Here is a 16,375-nt window from a genome sequence, read left to right on the forward strand (position 1 = left end):
ACTGATGAGCTTCAAGATAAGTCGTCTTTCTTTTGTTTGGCCTATGAAGAACAATTATTAGAAACTCACCGAGCCAAACAATTACTTTATTTGAGTTGGTAAAATCAGAAGTCCAAAACTCACGAATGTTTTATCTTGCTTAAATACTATACTATTTAGATTATACAGTTTCAAAAAGCCGTAATAGCTCGTTGGTAAATATATTAAATGCACTTTCCATAATAAAGGACAGGACTTACCGACTTGATTAAATTAACAATCGTATTGCAATGGCCACAAAGACAAACCTAAGCACCCACCTCTACAACATAAAGGCGATAGCTTTACAGAGCAGTGCTGCACTCTGTACGAGAAGCCAAACAATCTGCATGCTGCTGCACCACACAAACCACAGAAGGGGGCATAATCCCCTGGGCGGGAGGCACTCACGGTTCTGATCCGAGTCTTCGATGAGAATGCGCAGCTTCTGGACGCAGAGCTGTGGGGTTCACGCGCGTGCAGGAATCGCACGAGTAAGGAGGGGGCCGTACGTGGGCCGCGTGTGCGGTACGAGAGGGTCAGTCAAGACGCCATCGAGGCATTGCGAAATCCACAACAGAGTAGGCCAAACAAATAGAACCTAAAGATGCGTGCACTGATACAAACATGCTCGGTGTGGATTGAGGGAAAGAGCATAGACATGGGTGTATAGAAATACAGAACAATGGATTTTTCTGCACTGTCTCGGTCACGCACTACGTAGCACCACAGCATACTAACAACCTGTTGTCCGAGCACGTTCCAGGCTCAAAGCCTGCATAGCTTCCGATGTCTGACGAGATCAGGTGCATTCTGTGTGATGTGGTCATGGGCGATTGTAGACCCCGTGACACCAATACCTGTATGCTTGCACTGTGGTCAGGCATCCCAGACGACAGCGAGATGAGAACTGTCAATGGGGAAGGGAGGAGCCAGTGTCAGATAAAAAACACATTGTCAATGAAAGAGGTGGCTGGTACAGAGGGCTGGTTCTTACATAGCATGTAGATATATATGTAACAATTTAGGTTCACTGTTTGACTCAAATATTGTATCTTTTTTGTTTTGGTAATACGACTCATTTGTACCATCTGCTTTGATTGTACTGTCTCGTTCATTCAGTTTGGCTGAAGGGATATCATTGTATAAATTACATGTAAATTATCATTAATCATCATCATAATCATAGTATTATACTTACAAGGTAAAGTGATGTACTGTGAGCATAATAACATGAATTGATGAATAATTACTTGAATATTAAACTCAAGTACTCAGTCAAGCTCGAAGCTAAATTTAAACATTTTCTCAAATATGAGAGTATCATCCAATTATCCATCTACAAAGGCCGGATTAATTAACACGCTGAGAGCTGTGTGACACAGAAAATAAATAACTTACATATGACAGAGATGACAAATAATAATTTACAACAAAAACCATACAATGCAACTCGTATTGGCCAAACATCCCAATTCTAAAAAAATGTCATGCAAATTACTCAATTGGGGTTACATGTGGCAACATTTGCCTGTCTTGTGCAAACTTGGCAGAACGTTCCTGACAAAGTAAGTGTTTTCATAAGCGCTCTCAGAGAGATACGATAGCAAAAAAGGACAGATATATTCAGAGGAAAGCTGTAAGCGAGTGGATTGTTTAGGAAAATGTTTGATATAGGAGAGATTATTTATAAGAGATGTAGAATCGAGTTACAGGATAAATGTATTTGGAAGAGCACAGGAGGAGATTGCAAGTCATATTTTGCGAGCAGATACGAGACCGGAAATGAGAAACAGAAAAGAAAGATTTATTTAACACAGTGCTATAAGAGATGACAAAGATGTACTTAGAAGAGTGCTCGAAAAGATATGAGAAAGATTAAACAACAAATGAGAAGAGATGTACGGTAAAGCAATAATGCATGTGGCCTACTTAAAGCTGCGGGTCAGCTGTTTTAACAATACGTTTAAATGGTACCATGGGACAGATAAGATGGGCCCCATAGGCCGAATACGTCCCATGGGCTGCAGTTTGGACAGCCCTGGCTATCACGGTGTGAGGCTCTGCTCATTCCTTTCCAGAAAGAAGTTTATTCCCTTTGCAATGTAACTTTATCAGAACAAATGTGATATAAATCAAGCCTGAAGGTCATTGGCATCTCGTCTGACTGCTATAAAGCGACGCGAGCATATTCTCTTACCAGCAATGACGGTGTTGACGCACTCGTACAGCAGGGACATTGCGGATGTGCTGCATGTCCACACAAAGAAAAAAAAAACTTTTTAGCCTTACGTACTTTCAGAGGACGAATATTGATTGTTTCATCTCCACGCTACCCACGCGCCTCAGTCTTCAGCCTGCGTACGCATCTCATGTGTTATTGCGGACTGTGCTTTACCCTACATTGCATATTATTTATTGTGACGCGATTTTTCCCATAATGCGGTGTTCTTCAGGAACAGAACTACTGCGCTACAGGAGAACAGATTTGTACAGTCTGTGCCATAAACAGTATGCCTGGTCAATGGTGCATTTACCCAAATGTCTTATTCCTCCCCCTGTGAACGTAGCCTTTAATCCGTAACTTCCACCTTTGCTTTCAAACTAACATCCCTCCTTTTCCCAATAACCTCAAAATGCCCGTCTTCTTTTCCCTGCAGGGCCTGGAGAAACGATGGCACCTATCCAAGGCCAACTTGGCTCCTCCCACCCTCAACCAGTATATATAAAAGGACTGTTTTCTTGGAATTTCTCTTATTTGATACAGCTATCGTGCTGTGACGGTTCCACCTGAAGACGGAAGCTTGTGTTGCCTCCGAAACATCGTGATTTTATTTTTATTTTACTTTGATAAATTTTTAATTTTTTACCTACGTGACTTTACCGAAAAAACCTAAGAATACCTAAAAGACGCTTTGTGAATCCAAACTGCAGCATGTTTGCCACGAACCTGTGGATGAGGTTCGTCAACGGCTCGATGAGTTTCTTGCCCAGACGGGGTTCGAGTGGGGTGAGCGCTCCAAACTACCGCGGGGAGCACGCGCACACACGCCACAACATTCTCTTTTCATGTCGACACATACCCAAGGCTCTATCTCAGCAGCCGTACGGGGCACACGTGTTTGAAGCGGCGTTCAGAAGAAAAGCTTCAAAATCTTGGCTAGGCGTGATGAATGCGCTCTGTTCTTCCTGTGATGCCATTGTATTGATGTTGAATAAATATGTATGATAGTGGCATCTGCATTTTGTTTTGTTAAAACTTTCTATTTTTGTATGATGATAATGATGGATGATAAAAAAAATACGTGAATGATAATTATATAATGATTACAATCATGATGCTTATAATAAGGTTACCTGAATGATGACACATTTATGATAGTGATGATTATGAAAAATGCATGATTAAAGATTGATGATGATGATGATAATAAGATGCCAAAGGTCAAAGGTTTCACATCTGCGGGCCCCTCAAGTCTCCTCACCAGCTTGATGATCTTGATGAGGACCCAGTTGTTGGTGGAGGACGTCATGAGCTTGAAGAAGAGAGGTGCCAGCGATAGGTAGTTCTTTGGGTTTCTCCGTGCCAGCTCGCAGATCACATTTACAGCTGCCGATTGCACACCTGCAAAGGCAAAGACAAAGATCCCCCGTATAGCCTTAACACTTGGGGAAAGTGCTTTTAGCAAGCTTGCCACTTCAGAAAAAGATGCAACCCAATAAACAAACAGGCCTTATTCTGTTTAACACGGAGGCTTTCACGACCAATATTATTCATAATAAAGGCTTTTGGGTTAGATCGCATAGTTATAAATGTGTTATAACCCTCCACCAACTGACTCGGCCAGTAAGTTTTGCCACGTAAACAAAACGCACCAGTTAGTTACTACCTCAGCCTACCAGTGTGTTGGAGAGTAAATCCACAACATTTACAATTCGTAAATGCAATTTACAATTTGTAAATGTTGTGTAAATACTGAGGAGGCAGTTCTGTGATGTTATACTTGGGGCTGTACTCTGTTACCGATGAAAGCTTACAAAAATGACTTCGCTTTCTGATAATGCCAATAGCACAAACATTTAAATTAAATATAGGAAACAGAGATTATGGTTTGATCAGTGCCACTGCCTCAGCTTAAATAACAACTGGGCAGCACGGATCTCTACTGGCAGCTGACATTACGATGTTAGGGGCAATACCTGGGTCTGGATCCTCTAGTTTCTCCTTGAGGCGTGGGAATGCAGGGCGCAGCGACTCGGGGTACTTTAGGAACACCTTGTACATGATGAGTACAGCCTTTTTGCGTACATATGGGCGTGTTGAGGACATCTGGCATGCATGCATACACACATCAAACATTCACAAGCACACATTAGGGTCCACACATTCACAAGCATGACAATGAAGTCCACACAAACAGTGAACAAAGATCAAAGATCCCCCAGTATAGCTTTAACAGACTGTTGAGACAAGTGCTGTTAGCGAGCACCTACGAAAGCCGGCACGGCACACAGCGGGGTGGGTGGCCAGCACCACACCCGGCCTCCTTTGTCTCCCCAGTGGCAAAGTTTACACACCAGGCACTCATTTGAGGTTGAGTCGACCTAGGGGAGGCCCAGGACCAGTTCAGATAATCATCACTGGTGTTGGCTGTGAGCAGGAATCGAACTCTGGTTCATAGTACGACGCGCTAACCGCTACATTACCGCTCCCCCCACTCACAGACACATGCTAATTCACACACACACCTGTAAATCACTTAAAGCCCATGTGTTCTGTTTTGTAATGTCTGTAAATAAAAAAAATTCCACATGATGATGACATGTTTGACGGTGAGTGCATATAACAGTGAGTGTTGGTAATAAACTCATTTGGTACCGGGTTAAGACCACACTACGGTTGAACAGTTGAATGAACAAGCCTCCTTCAAATTCAAGAGCGCCGCTCAACTCCATCGGCGAATGCAAGTCAACAGTGGAAAGTTCACATTTCGTTGGTGCGGAACCAGTCTCTCAAAGTGGTGATCAATTTATTGAGCCGAAACAAAACGTTGGCCGAGTCAGTCCTCGGCTGGAATTTAACGGACATTTTTCCGATTGTTTTGTGTCCAAAAAAGTCTCGGTGAGCCTCAAGAGGTAGTTTCCAGGATGGTCCTGCAAAGGGGTGTTTGGTTAATTTCGACGAAAAAAGAGCTGGGGTAGGCAAGTTTAACACGTACAAGCGAGCCAAGATAGTACTTAGGTTTTTTCGGTAAAGTCACGTAGGTAAAAATATAAATAATAAAATGATCAAAATGATAATAGAAATTAAATATTTCTATTATCATTATATTTCTATTATCATTTTTATTACTTATTTTCATCTACGTGACTTTACCGAAAAAACCTAAGAGTATGAATCCTTGCAGTCACGAAAGCTTCAAATCTAGAGCCAAGATAGATTCGTGAACCGGCTTTCTCTACTTCCAGTTGTGTAAACCACACTGATCCCTTGAGTTAAAGTTTATTTTTGCTTAACCAGGTGACTACTCAAGACCAGCGGTGTAGGGCACAAAAATGTAAAGTTCTGGATTAAGGGTGTGTGAACAAATGCCGCTAGTTTCGGTGCTATAATCATAAGAGCCACCCTGTCATCAGCTAAGATCAATACACTGTTGGATTAGGGCACCCTTCCACCCCCACCCCAAGCTGTTGCAATCTTATCTTATGAAGATTAACATAGCGCCTTGGTCCAAGGGGCTTAATCTCTCGCGATCCTGTGTTACCTCACAGTACGGGTGACAATCGTGACTTTAAAAACTTGACGCAAGAGGAGACCAGCACCCAAACGCTGATACTTACCAAGGTCATGAGGTCATTGGCGAGGTCACGGGCCAGGTCGGGCGTGATGAAGCAGGACACACCGGTGAGGGCCACGCCCGCGTCGTACTGATTCTGGCTGTTCAGGTCCTGCCGATGAATCAACGAGTCCAATTAAAAGTCGCAGTCGCTACAGAGCTGCACGGTGGAGTGTTAAGAGTACAAAATAGAGCCAAGATGTGCGTGACATTGTGTCTATCGTGCCTTTATACAACATGAGATAAATACATTAACTCAAGATCGTTATAGTCACCGCTAGAAAGATACATTTACTCGGGAGCACTGGTCATCACCTGCATACTCTCTAGTACAGCACTGCAGTGAAGTAACACTCGTGCTCACGACCATGATTTTAAATGTTTGTTTGCACTAACCAAGGCGTCAAACTAACAGCCCGAGACACACGGAATAGTTAATTATGTACAAGGTACTTTATATATATGGTAATATCCTCCTTGAACACACCAAGCTCTAAGGGGTCCAACTTTTTGATCCTCACGTGAGATCAGCTTCTACCTTGGAAATTGCCCCAAGTGACTTCACAATTAAACAAGTTTGCCGTCGGCGGTTAGCACGTCAAATGTGATTATCGTTTCAACCGTGGTAAGTGTTGCGTGTGTGTGTGTCTAAATGTGGCGAGTGTGGCGAGCGTCCCAAGCACAGCAGCTTCATAGCGAGCATTCCTCACCTTGCGGATCATGTTGGTGGTGAGCATGAGCACGTCGGTGCCCTCATGGAATGACTGAGATGCAGCCAAATATCCCACCCTCTATGGAGATGAGCACAGAGAACAGCGGACAGAGAAGCACATGCTTTTGAGATGCTGCAAAAAATGTCTGTTTATTGGTACCATTTTATGATTGAGAGATACAAAATAAAAAGACAATAATTGCATCTTGTACAGCGCACAGTAGTCACTCACTCTTGAATAGAGGGAACGACTCGGGGAGAACGACTCTTGAATAGAGATAATGACTCAAGGAGGCACGAGGAACCACGGAAAATAACAAGGCAACTACGCGGTGAGCTGGAGACTCGTTTCTATACTTGGTGCAAAAAGGGAGACTGGTCAAGTACGTTCACACCAAGGCAACTTTGGGGTGAAAGAACTCACGGCCGACACCCAGAAGACTTGCCGGTCACTTTCATATCCCTGGGTTTACTCCCTTCACCCGCCTGACTTCATGAACACCCATACCCCCTCTCCTGCCACCCCCATAAGTCATATCATTCTCAGATGTGCACAGAGGAAACTTAACCTACTAAGTAAGCCATGTTGCTGGAACGGTCGACAAAAATCCATTTATTGTACAGGCCGGGCAGTTCCAACAGTCAATACAAAATCAAATTACGACAGAAGACGACAATGCCCTTCCTATAAATGTATGGGGCACTGGCCCAGGTGGCAGTCTTACAAATGTGCACATTCTGAGCAAAAAAAATTACAAAGTCACCACTGCATGAAGAGATTTAGAGCCAGAACCCCTCTCCTGGCCATATATCTGCTCGCTAGCCTCCAGGTGCTGCTCCCACTCCACCAGACCCAATCAGCCCAAACTGACACAGCCTGCGGCCCAGTTGCAGAGGCCCTTGCGATGTAGACTGAGGACTGGGAGACACCCCAGGCCTTTGCTCATGTTACAATTCCCCAGGCCATCTGTATCAAACACTCAAACTGCTCAAACCTCTGGTGGTTTATCATGGCTTCAGTCATGGTGTTGGGGCGCCAAGGTATGTAGGAGGTGGTGGGTTCAATGCCAACCCTGACGCCTGTATCTTTGGAGTGGTCGTTTGGATTTGTCTCCGTATACTCTAGTTTTTCCCTCCACATTTAGCATCAACGTGCGTTTAGAGTATTTGGCTGCAATAAATGTCCACGTGATAAGCCACTTCATTGAGCTATCATTTGTGGTGCCAGGTCGCTTCTGAAAGAGAGCTACATAACTCAGTGGGGCCTTACCTGGCAAAAAAAAATTGTCCAAACAGTTTATATGGATCAACATCCACTCTGTATCAACACCAGCTGCAGCCGCTGCTATTCAACTGCCCCTGAATAGGAACCCCCTCCAGGTGAGTCCCCCAACCCCACTTGTTGGTAGCCGTCTCATTACGAGGTCTGGATGGAGATTGCCCAAGAGTTGTACCCTGGAGCGATGTCCTCCATCCAGTTTAACACTTAGGCTTTCGCGACCAATATCATCCATACGTTTTTTGGGTTAGATCGTGTAAATATATAAGTGTTATTAAAACCCGCCACCACCCGACAAAGCCAACTAGTAAGGGTTGTCACGTAAACAGAACGTGCCAATTCATCGCTAGTACAGCACACCGGTGTGTTGGAGAGCCAAGCCACAACATTTACAATTTGAGTAGTCAGATTATAAATGTTGTGGCTTGGCTCTCCTCTATCCACCAATTGAGATTTTATTACGGACTGCTGAAACAAAGGCGTAGACAATGAGGGTGCCACTGGGCCAGCAGACGCCACCCACGTGGATGCGCGTGTACAGCCGTGCTCAACCGCCTCAACCGCAGCAGCGGTCATCAAACCCAGTGGAGCCAGAACCTCCCACGCCTGCACTGGGCCTGCTTCGGCAAGAACGCCAGCTTCACCGCAGACCGTCAGGCAATTGCACGCGCCCAGGAGCGTCGCTTGAGTGGCCCCGGGGCAAAATTGCACAGCATGCTGCGCCGCTCATCTTCCCCGACACGATATATGGAAAGGGAGTACTGGCCACCTCCCACACTGCTCACAGAAGTGTCAGCACAACGCGGTGGCGGAGGGCACACACTTCATGGTTCTTACCATCGCCAATGTTCCCTGTAGCATGCTACTGCCCAGGCTCCCCTCGCTAAGGTAGACGCGAGCCCTGTGTGCCCACGAGGGGTCTCTGGGTGTGCACTCGGGCTGGCCATGAAGTCCGTGGATACACGCGGGGAGGGGGGGGGGACCTACGGGGTTGCCAAGAAGGCAGCCTTCCAGCTGGGCCTCAACCAGCTCCTGTATGGGGTGCAGCCGCCAGACACCGCTTCGGCTAAGCACAGGCCATCAGTGGGGCCTGCTGGACCCTCCAAACATAGAACATCAGAATCTGTATTTATACTGGAGGAATCTGATGAGCTATCAAGCTCTTTTTCACAAATGTCCAGTAGGGGCAGGTGAGCAAGTTGCATGCGATAGTCCGTGTCCAAACACTGGGAATAGTCCATATTTTTTTTTTTAATCCAAGGACCACTGAGCTGTGTAGCTCTTATTCAGAAGCGACCTGGCCACATGATAGCTCAACAAAGTGGCTTGCCATGAGGAAATTTATAGCAGACAAATATTGTAAACGCATGTGTGTCAATGTGGATGGAAAAACAGGAGGACCCGGAGAAAGATCCATGCGACCACAGGGAGAGACATACAAACTCCAAATATACAGGCGTCAGGGTTGGGATCGAACCCACGAATTCCTGCATACCAGGCGAGATAGTTAACATCTCGCCACCGTGGCACCCAGTATGCATGCTAAGCGCAGGGCTCTGCCGCAAGGACAGGCCCTTCCCACAATCAATCAAGAGCAGCAAAATAAAAATGGATATATCAAGAAGAAGAAAAAGTCTCTGCGTGGCCAGTGATGAGAAGATAACAGTCAGAGGCACAGCTAGTTCTGTGTTATCGGTGTGGATGGAGGTGGGGCGATCCTCCAGAGGAGTGCTTCTCAAACGCTCTCATTCCACGGCACGCTTACTAACGTGCTCGCCGATCGTGGCACACCAAACCAAAATATCACTGTGGACCCTTCGAACAGCAGTGGATTAATCAGCTGTTGTGTGTCTGGGTGTTTAATTAGTAAGTGCATGTTAGTTTGGCTGTCTATTAATTTATCTCATGGTTTTATTTGAATTTCTGTGCCGATCTCCTGTGTACATGTCAATGCCTATTTGTCTATTTAATGTATTAATGTTGAAGTCTGTGTATGTATTTGTTAATGAATTTGATTTAAGTGTATGTTAATGGTTTAATTTAGCTGTCTGCCTGTCTGTCTGCAAACGGTTTCATTTCAATGTTTAGGTATCTATTTAATAGTTTTTTATAGATATCGGTTAATTATTTTACTTCATTGTCTGTGCCTCATTGTCTGGGTCAATTAGAAAACACTGCAGCACATCTGGGACTTGGCACACCGGCGTGCACAGAAATACGCAAGCGTTTCTGCATTTCCCTCTCTTTACCCATCGTCGATTAGAGCCGGATGAAAACCAAAATCTGGAATGGCTCAACGAGCCGTCCGGAATGGAGTTATATTAGAGTCGGTGCTTGCGAGTCATTTGCCACAATGCTGGGGAAATGTATTGGTCCCTTGTGTAGCACCACACCAGAGCTGATCAAAGATAAATGCTTTCCCTTGTACTGCTTTCATTGACATTACGACGGGGCCTTATTTATAACAGCAAATGCCGGAGAGCATGCACACTGCACAATCCATTCATCCTGCCAAGTCACACACTGCAAATATTAAATTGACATTTACCAGCTCGATTGATGAGAATTTTTATTCCAATTTTTTTTTTTTTATGTTGACTATACATAACCATTAGTCACTATGTCATATGCGGCCTACTCTGGCTATTTATCATGAGTGGAGCAGTGGCAGGCTGGACAGCAAAGCCACTCTATAACCTCTCCGGCTATATCCATGAGTCATGCACATCATGAGCTGCCAATTGCCCTTTGTAGGTGTAGCTGGTGTGGACCTATCCTCGGCAAACTCAGCCCAAAAAAACCATCTAAAAAATTGTCTACACGCAAAAGACAGCAACGTAAACACAGCACTGGTGACTTGGCTGGCAGTGAACCTTAGAAACTATTATAAATGGACCCAGTCACGCTATTTGAATCTCAGGAATTGTGAATGAAGAATAATAATCCTGAGGGTGCTTTAGGCTGGCTCTGTGAACTGAAATACATATACAAAGCATAAATAAGGTGATTTGTGACAATGTTATGTTAATAAACTAACGTTAGCATGAAGTATAATTACCAAATGTATAGCCACTTTAGCCCCATTTTTCTCAGATAAGGAGCAATCAACCCCAAAAAAAGTGTATCCAATTCAATAATAAGGTTCATTCTCCAATATAATCTCGATAAGCCTCAAGCCTCTTTTTTCACAAAGCTTCTGGGTTGAGATGTTTATCAAATTTATTTTCGAGAAGTGCTTTTCATGTGGTGAAAACCTTATTAACCCAGTGAAACCCACAATAAAGAGAGCTAACACTCATTGATTTAAAACAGACAAGGTCACGAATTCACTTCCTCTCCCGCAATCTATTAGCCAACTTGACAGCCAGAAGGTTTGGGAGATTCACAAACCCTTTCATCCAGAGAGAGCTGGATAACAGGTGTGGCTCCATAATGCCAACTTGTTTAGCTGTGCACACAGTCAACTTAAGATGTGTCCAAGGTAATGGGCGGAGGGATGGGCCAGATAATATAATAACACCACGGAACACATATACAGGCTACAGAAACACATTTATTTTTAACACACAGAATGGGGCCTGAAGACAGAATGTGTCATCCATTTTTATTGCTTCTTAAATGGTTTACTGGCCAACAGAATTTCCAGTCACGTGGGGACCGAGATACACTGGCTCTCTCAGAGAGAATCAGCCAAAGAGTAAACCAGCGTGCAATCAAAAAGGCGCAAATGAGCACGGTTAATCCACAACCCGGATAATCCACCCATTAAGATCAAACATTAACTATATACAAGGTTTAAGGTTTCCGACTGGTTACGTCACTGGGAGACAGGCGTGCAGTACCTTGTGCGTGAATTTTCCTGAACTCATGACTTCGATGATGTTGAAAGCGCCCCAGCTCACATCATATCCCAGCATCTGGAGCTGCATGACGAATGCGGAGAGTGGGGGAAAGTCCGCAAGTTAGTGACTGCGTTGTCTGTGTGCAGTGTTTCATTGCAATGCATAAAAAAGGACTCATTTACAAAATTGGGCCCTGTGGTGTGAAGCATGTTCACTTGTGACCAGTGAATTACATTTCAATTAATTTATTGACAGAGATCCCACTTGTTTTCATGAATATCCAGTGCAAGATATGTTATTATGCATTTATGAAAATGTAGACACCAAATTACTGTAAAATGAAAATGCTATTTCGCAAATGGCATTAAAATGTCAGTTATAATATTAATTACAATAATTAAAATAGACATTAATTGAAGAGCTTGCTGAGATGCCTACATTTAAGAAGCATTTTCATTCCTTCATTAAAAAGGACGTGTGGCACGATGGCTCATGTGAAACTCAAAAGGCTGCCTCTTTCAAACAAGTTGGGAGTTGACCAATCCTAATCTCCCTCCAGGAAAAAATCGAATTAGTACCACTGTGGGAAGCCAACAGAAGAGACTGGACTGTCACAGTAATGTGTAATTTCCTCCAGTGGCTTAGGCCTGCCAAAATAGATAAGCGCCAGCCCATTGCCCGTTTCAGGGCGGGGGAGACAGTTTGACGTTAAATAAACCAGGCCACGACACCAAAGAACAATCTCCAGCGAGGGCGGTGCATTTTCATCTTTGGCACATGCACGCTACGTACGTAGGCAAGCTTTGCCACTGCGTTCCCCTTCACATTGATGTTGTCCTGCTTCAATTCGTGCTTAATCTCCTCGATGCACTGAGCGACGAACTTTGCCTGCAAACACACGCACACGTAAACACACAAAAGCATCCCCTTTCAGCACTACAGACTGTAGGAGCAGGTGCCCGTTCAAAGTCCACACATGCCCCCCCCACCTCCCCACTCAAATAGGTGATGAGAGGTGCTCATCTCCAAATGATGGTCCTCAGCCAGTGTTTGCGATGATGCAAATCTAATGTAGGGGACAGTGTCTCCACATGACAACCACTGCTGCCTTCCCACAAAGCGGTCCTCATGAACCAACAGGATTTGCCCCACATCTCTGACTTGTGCGAGTAAAATGACGAATACATTTTGTGTCCATTATGATTCGCACTTATTATTATTTTTTACATGGGAAAGATGATGGCCTTCATTGAGCCTCAATGGGGTACTGAACTCACAATGATATGAATGTGCGTGGGAAGCTATGCCATAGCATTACTCTGAAAACAAATCGCTGTTGATGAACTTTGCTCTGGCAAAGTATAACGGGGTTGTTGATGTGGTCAGGAACTCACATGGCCGGCTGCCTTTCGAGTCGTGATGATCACACAGCACACTAGACTGAGGTGCACTTGTGGGAGGTCCAGTCTGAGGTTCAGATTTAAATTACTACCGATGGAATTCGAAGACACACATACAAACAGCTAGGGTCTAGGGATAAATTGTACTTACCCATAACATTTATATTGGGATGTTAATTGAACTGTAGTTCAGGTGGATGGACAGTTACATGAATGCTTCTCTCCAGCTTTCTCAGACAATAGAGTGTGGAAATGCATCTTGATGATAAATAAATTGCATTCCGAATGAAGTGGGTAAATTTCTTATCCTGGACACATTCATCAATGAACAGGCCTTAACACGAAAAAATATAACGGGTGACGTTTCAGGCAATGGCCCTTTTTCATAACACATAGATGTGTGTTATAAAATGTGTTGTAAACAAATGTGCTGAGCTCTTTGTTAACTGTGTTTGTGTAAGACTGCCAACGAATGCAGCAAATAATGAACTTGGCTGGGATCAGGTAAAATATTAATGTCCAATAAGGAAACACATTGCATGTGTGAATCCAGATATTTATTGAGGATATAAAGCCCCAAATTGAGTTGTAGTGTGCATGATAAAACGTGCTACGTTGCATACAAAATTCAATTGCTTTAATTGGATTGGCAAGTGTATACAGTAAACTGTATACATACATCCATAATATAGTTTTTTTTGGGTTAGATCGCGTAAATATGTGTCGTTAAACCTGCCACCACCCGACACAGCCAGCTCGTAAGGTTTGTCACGTAAACAGAACGTGCCAATTCGTTACTAGTACAGTACACCGGTGTGTTGGAGAGCAAATCCACAACACTTACAGAGTACGAAGTTTCGTCAGTAATTTCAACTAACATCGTCAGGCGGACAGCTAGATTTGGATACATCCTCGTGTTTCGTTCCTCGATATTGGTCACGAAAGCCTACGTTTTAAACTGTATACGTTGCACCTAAAAAATATGAACGTTTTGAGCAATTGCCTTGCGAGTTATCTTTAACTAAAAATGTTTTGGGTCTCTACTTGGCTTTCATTTGTAGAAAAGATTAACAGTTGTGCGATTACGTAAACATCAACGTGTTTCTCAAGAACAAATTGATATAAGTAGTTTAAGAATGCAAAAGAAACATTGTGTTTTTATTACAATCAGGGAGCAGCTGTACTCTATGGCCCCCACGGAGTGGCGAAGTTGAATTCCTAAATCGTGTGCTCGTGAGTATGAAAGAGGCTCGCTCGGCTGGAGGGAATGACAGCCGAGTCAATCACACGTGTGAGTGGTGGGGGTGAAGACGACACGTGGAATTCACACACAAGGGTCGCCCTCTCTCCATCAAATGCAGCATGTCAGTCCCAGAAGTTACACATCAGTGGGAAATAGCTGAGAACATTTTTTTGCAAATAATTTATAGAATTCAGCCACTGGTTCAGAAAAAGCTTAAGCAGCTGAATAAGAGACTACACGTTTGCATGGTGCACAAATGTTCTACTACATCTAACCGTATGCATCTACAGCCCTTTGCCAATCCACTGCTGGATGAGGGCCTGCTCACGCCGTTGTGTGTGGTGCGGGCGATTTGACCGTCCAGCACTTCCATTAGGCTGGTCGGCTCCAGGTGGCATTGTACTTCCTATACAATACGGTACTTATATTCTCCCATGTATTTACCACACACACGCCTTAACCAACACAAAGCATCATCATATCTGCATACTTAATACGTACTGCACATTGTTAAAACCAGGGCCTAATTAAAACCGGAGATGGCCCGGGGCCTCTGGAAAATATTCAATGCCAATTAATCTGTGTTTAATACATATCAAATTATGTTTAACCCATGAAAGACGCAATTGAGTCTCTTATACGATATAGGGTGGGCCTCATGTGTGACCAATTCCTGTGTTGATATAAACGCGTGCGCACAAAGACACACGATATGGGAATTGAAATCAATGGGTAGTAACAGATCAGAAACTCGACTCTGCATTATACCACATGCAGTATACACCATTCACTGTGGTTATAAAACACGAGCATCAAATATATGGTACACTGGATGAATCCGCTTATTAACAAATGCAACTAACAAATATATAGCACGTTGTAGAATGTGTAACCAAATTATAAATTGCTATCACCCACATTAAGCTGATATAATTTAATACTGCGTGTAAGTATTCCTTAGATCGCCACTCCCCGTATATGCGGTATCAAGATTCTGTGTAGCATTTAGAGGCAGATTTGGCAATCTGCCACTATAACTAAATGTGATCATAGACAATATACGCAGTAGTATGCTTTAGTACATTGTGGGCGTGTGTACAGTACACATATTATTGCACCTAAACGCTCCTTACATTGCATATTCTACAAACGCGACTGTGCTTAGAGTGTAGCCGCAGCTGTACCACAACGAGATTATTTAAGAACCAAATGACACCGCATTATTGGCAACGGTACAAAAGCGAGTGGGGACTTGGATGACAGCTCCATTAATAAGCAAATACTCGGCAGGCAAGCGCTGTCGGTACCACAAAAACACGAATTAAAACCCACAAACGACAGCCGCATCATTAGACAGAGGCGGGGAGGGGGCAACGACACAAAAACAATCACTTTGATGACTGTAAACATTGCACATTGCGTTAGCACGAGCACAAACACACGGGGGGGCGATCGCATCCTCAGGGGAGTCCCGCTAGGCCGTAGCGACAGCCTCCGATATTTCCTGAAAGGCCCAACCGAGCGAGGTGGCGTCTCGCCGGGGGGGGGTGGTGGTGATGGGGGGGGGGTGTCAGGGGCCCAGGCGCCTCACCTCCTCCTCCTTGTGATTGCGAATGCCGCGCACTAAATCCTGCAGGTTCTTGTCGAACATGCGATCCAGGCTCCCCTTGACGATCTTGAGCGCCATGGCTGCTGGGAGAGTGGCGATGAGTCCGCGGGGCTGCGACCACCACCACCAGAAGCAGCCGGCGGCGGCTCACGCTGTTGTTACGCGGGGCCCGCTATGTCAGGGCGGAATAAAATGGCGTCGCGCGTGACGTCACGACCCCCCCTCCCACCCACGACCCCCCCCACACCCCTCCCACCCCCCCCTCCCACCCCCCACTACAACCAGCCACCCCCACCACCATCCCTCTCCCCCAAACAAAGACAAAGATCCCCCGTGTACTCTTAGGTTTTTTTCGGTAAAGTCACGTAGGTAAAACGAATGATTTATTATTTTATTTCTATTATTTGATTTCTATTATTTTTTCTATTATTTTTC

The 16,375-nt window shown here is 44.5% G+C and overlaps 1 protein-coding gene across 3 annotated transcripts in view; it reads right to left on the reverse strand.

The window, feature by feature from the left end:
- The window catches only part of LOC133350380 (AP-3 complex subunit delta-1-like), a 50,250-nt gene extending 34,112 nt beyond the window's left edge, over window positions 1-16,138 (reverse strand). For all 3 annotated transcript variants that reach the window (XM_061564714.1, XM_061564723.1, XM_061564706.1), the window contains exons 1-11: window positions 15,923-16,138; window positions 12,481-12,576; window positions 11,689-11,769; window positions 6,566-6,646; window positions 5,860-5,967; window positions 4,219-4,348; window positions 3,504-3,643; window positions 2,969-3,042; window positions 2,219-2,268; window positions 879-928; window positions 430-478 (exon numbers count right to left, since the gene is read on the reverse strand). In XM_061564714.1, coding sequence (XP_061420698.1) covers window positions 430-478; window positions 879-928; window positions 2,219-2,268; window positions 2,969-3,042; window positions 3,504-3,643; window positions 4,219-4,348; window positions 5,860-5,967; window positions 6,566-6,646; window positions 11,689-11,769; window positions 12,481-12,576; window positions 15,923-16,018 — 955 coding nt within the window. In that variant the 5' untranslated portion in view covers window positions 16,019-16,138. The remainder of the gene's footprint in view (window positions 1-429; window positions 479-878; window positions 929-2,218; window positions 2,269-2,968; window positions 3,043-3,503; window positions 3,644-4,218; window positions 4,349-5,859; window positions 5,968-6,565; window positions 6,647-11,688; window positions 11,770-12,480; window positions 12,577-15,922) is intronic.
- Window positions 16,139-16,375: the final 237 nt, after the last annotated feature.

This window comes from Lethenteron reissneri, chromosome 4 (assembly GCF_015708825.2).
Source record: "Lethenteron reissneri isolate LAM-NWPU_2019-01 chromosome 4, ASM1570882v1, whole genome shotgun sequence".
Taxonomy (NCBI): Eukaryota; Metazoa; Chordata; class Hyperoartia; order Petromyzontiformes; family Petromyzontidae; genus Lethenteron; species Lethenteron reissneri.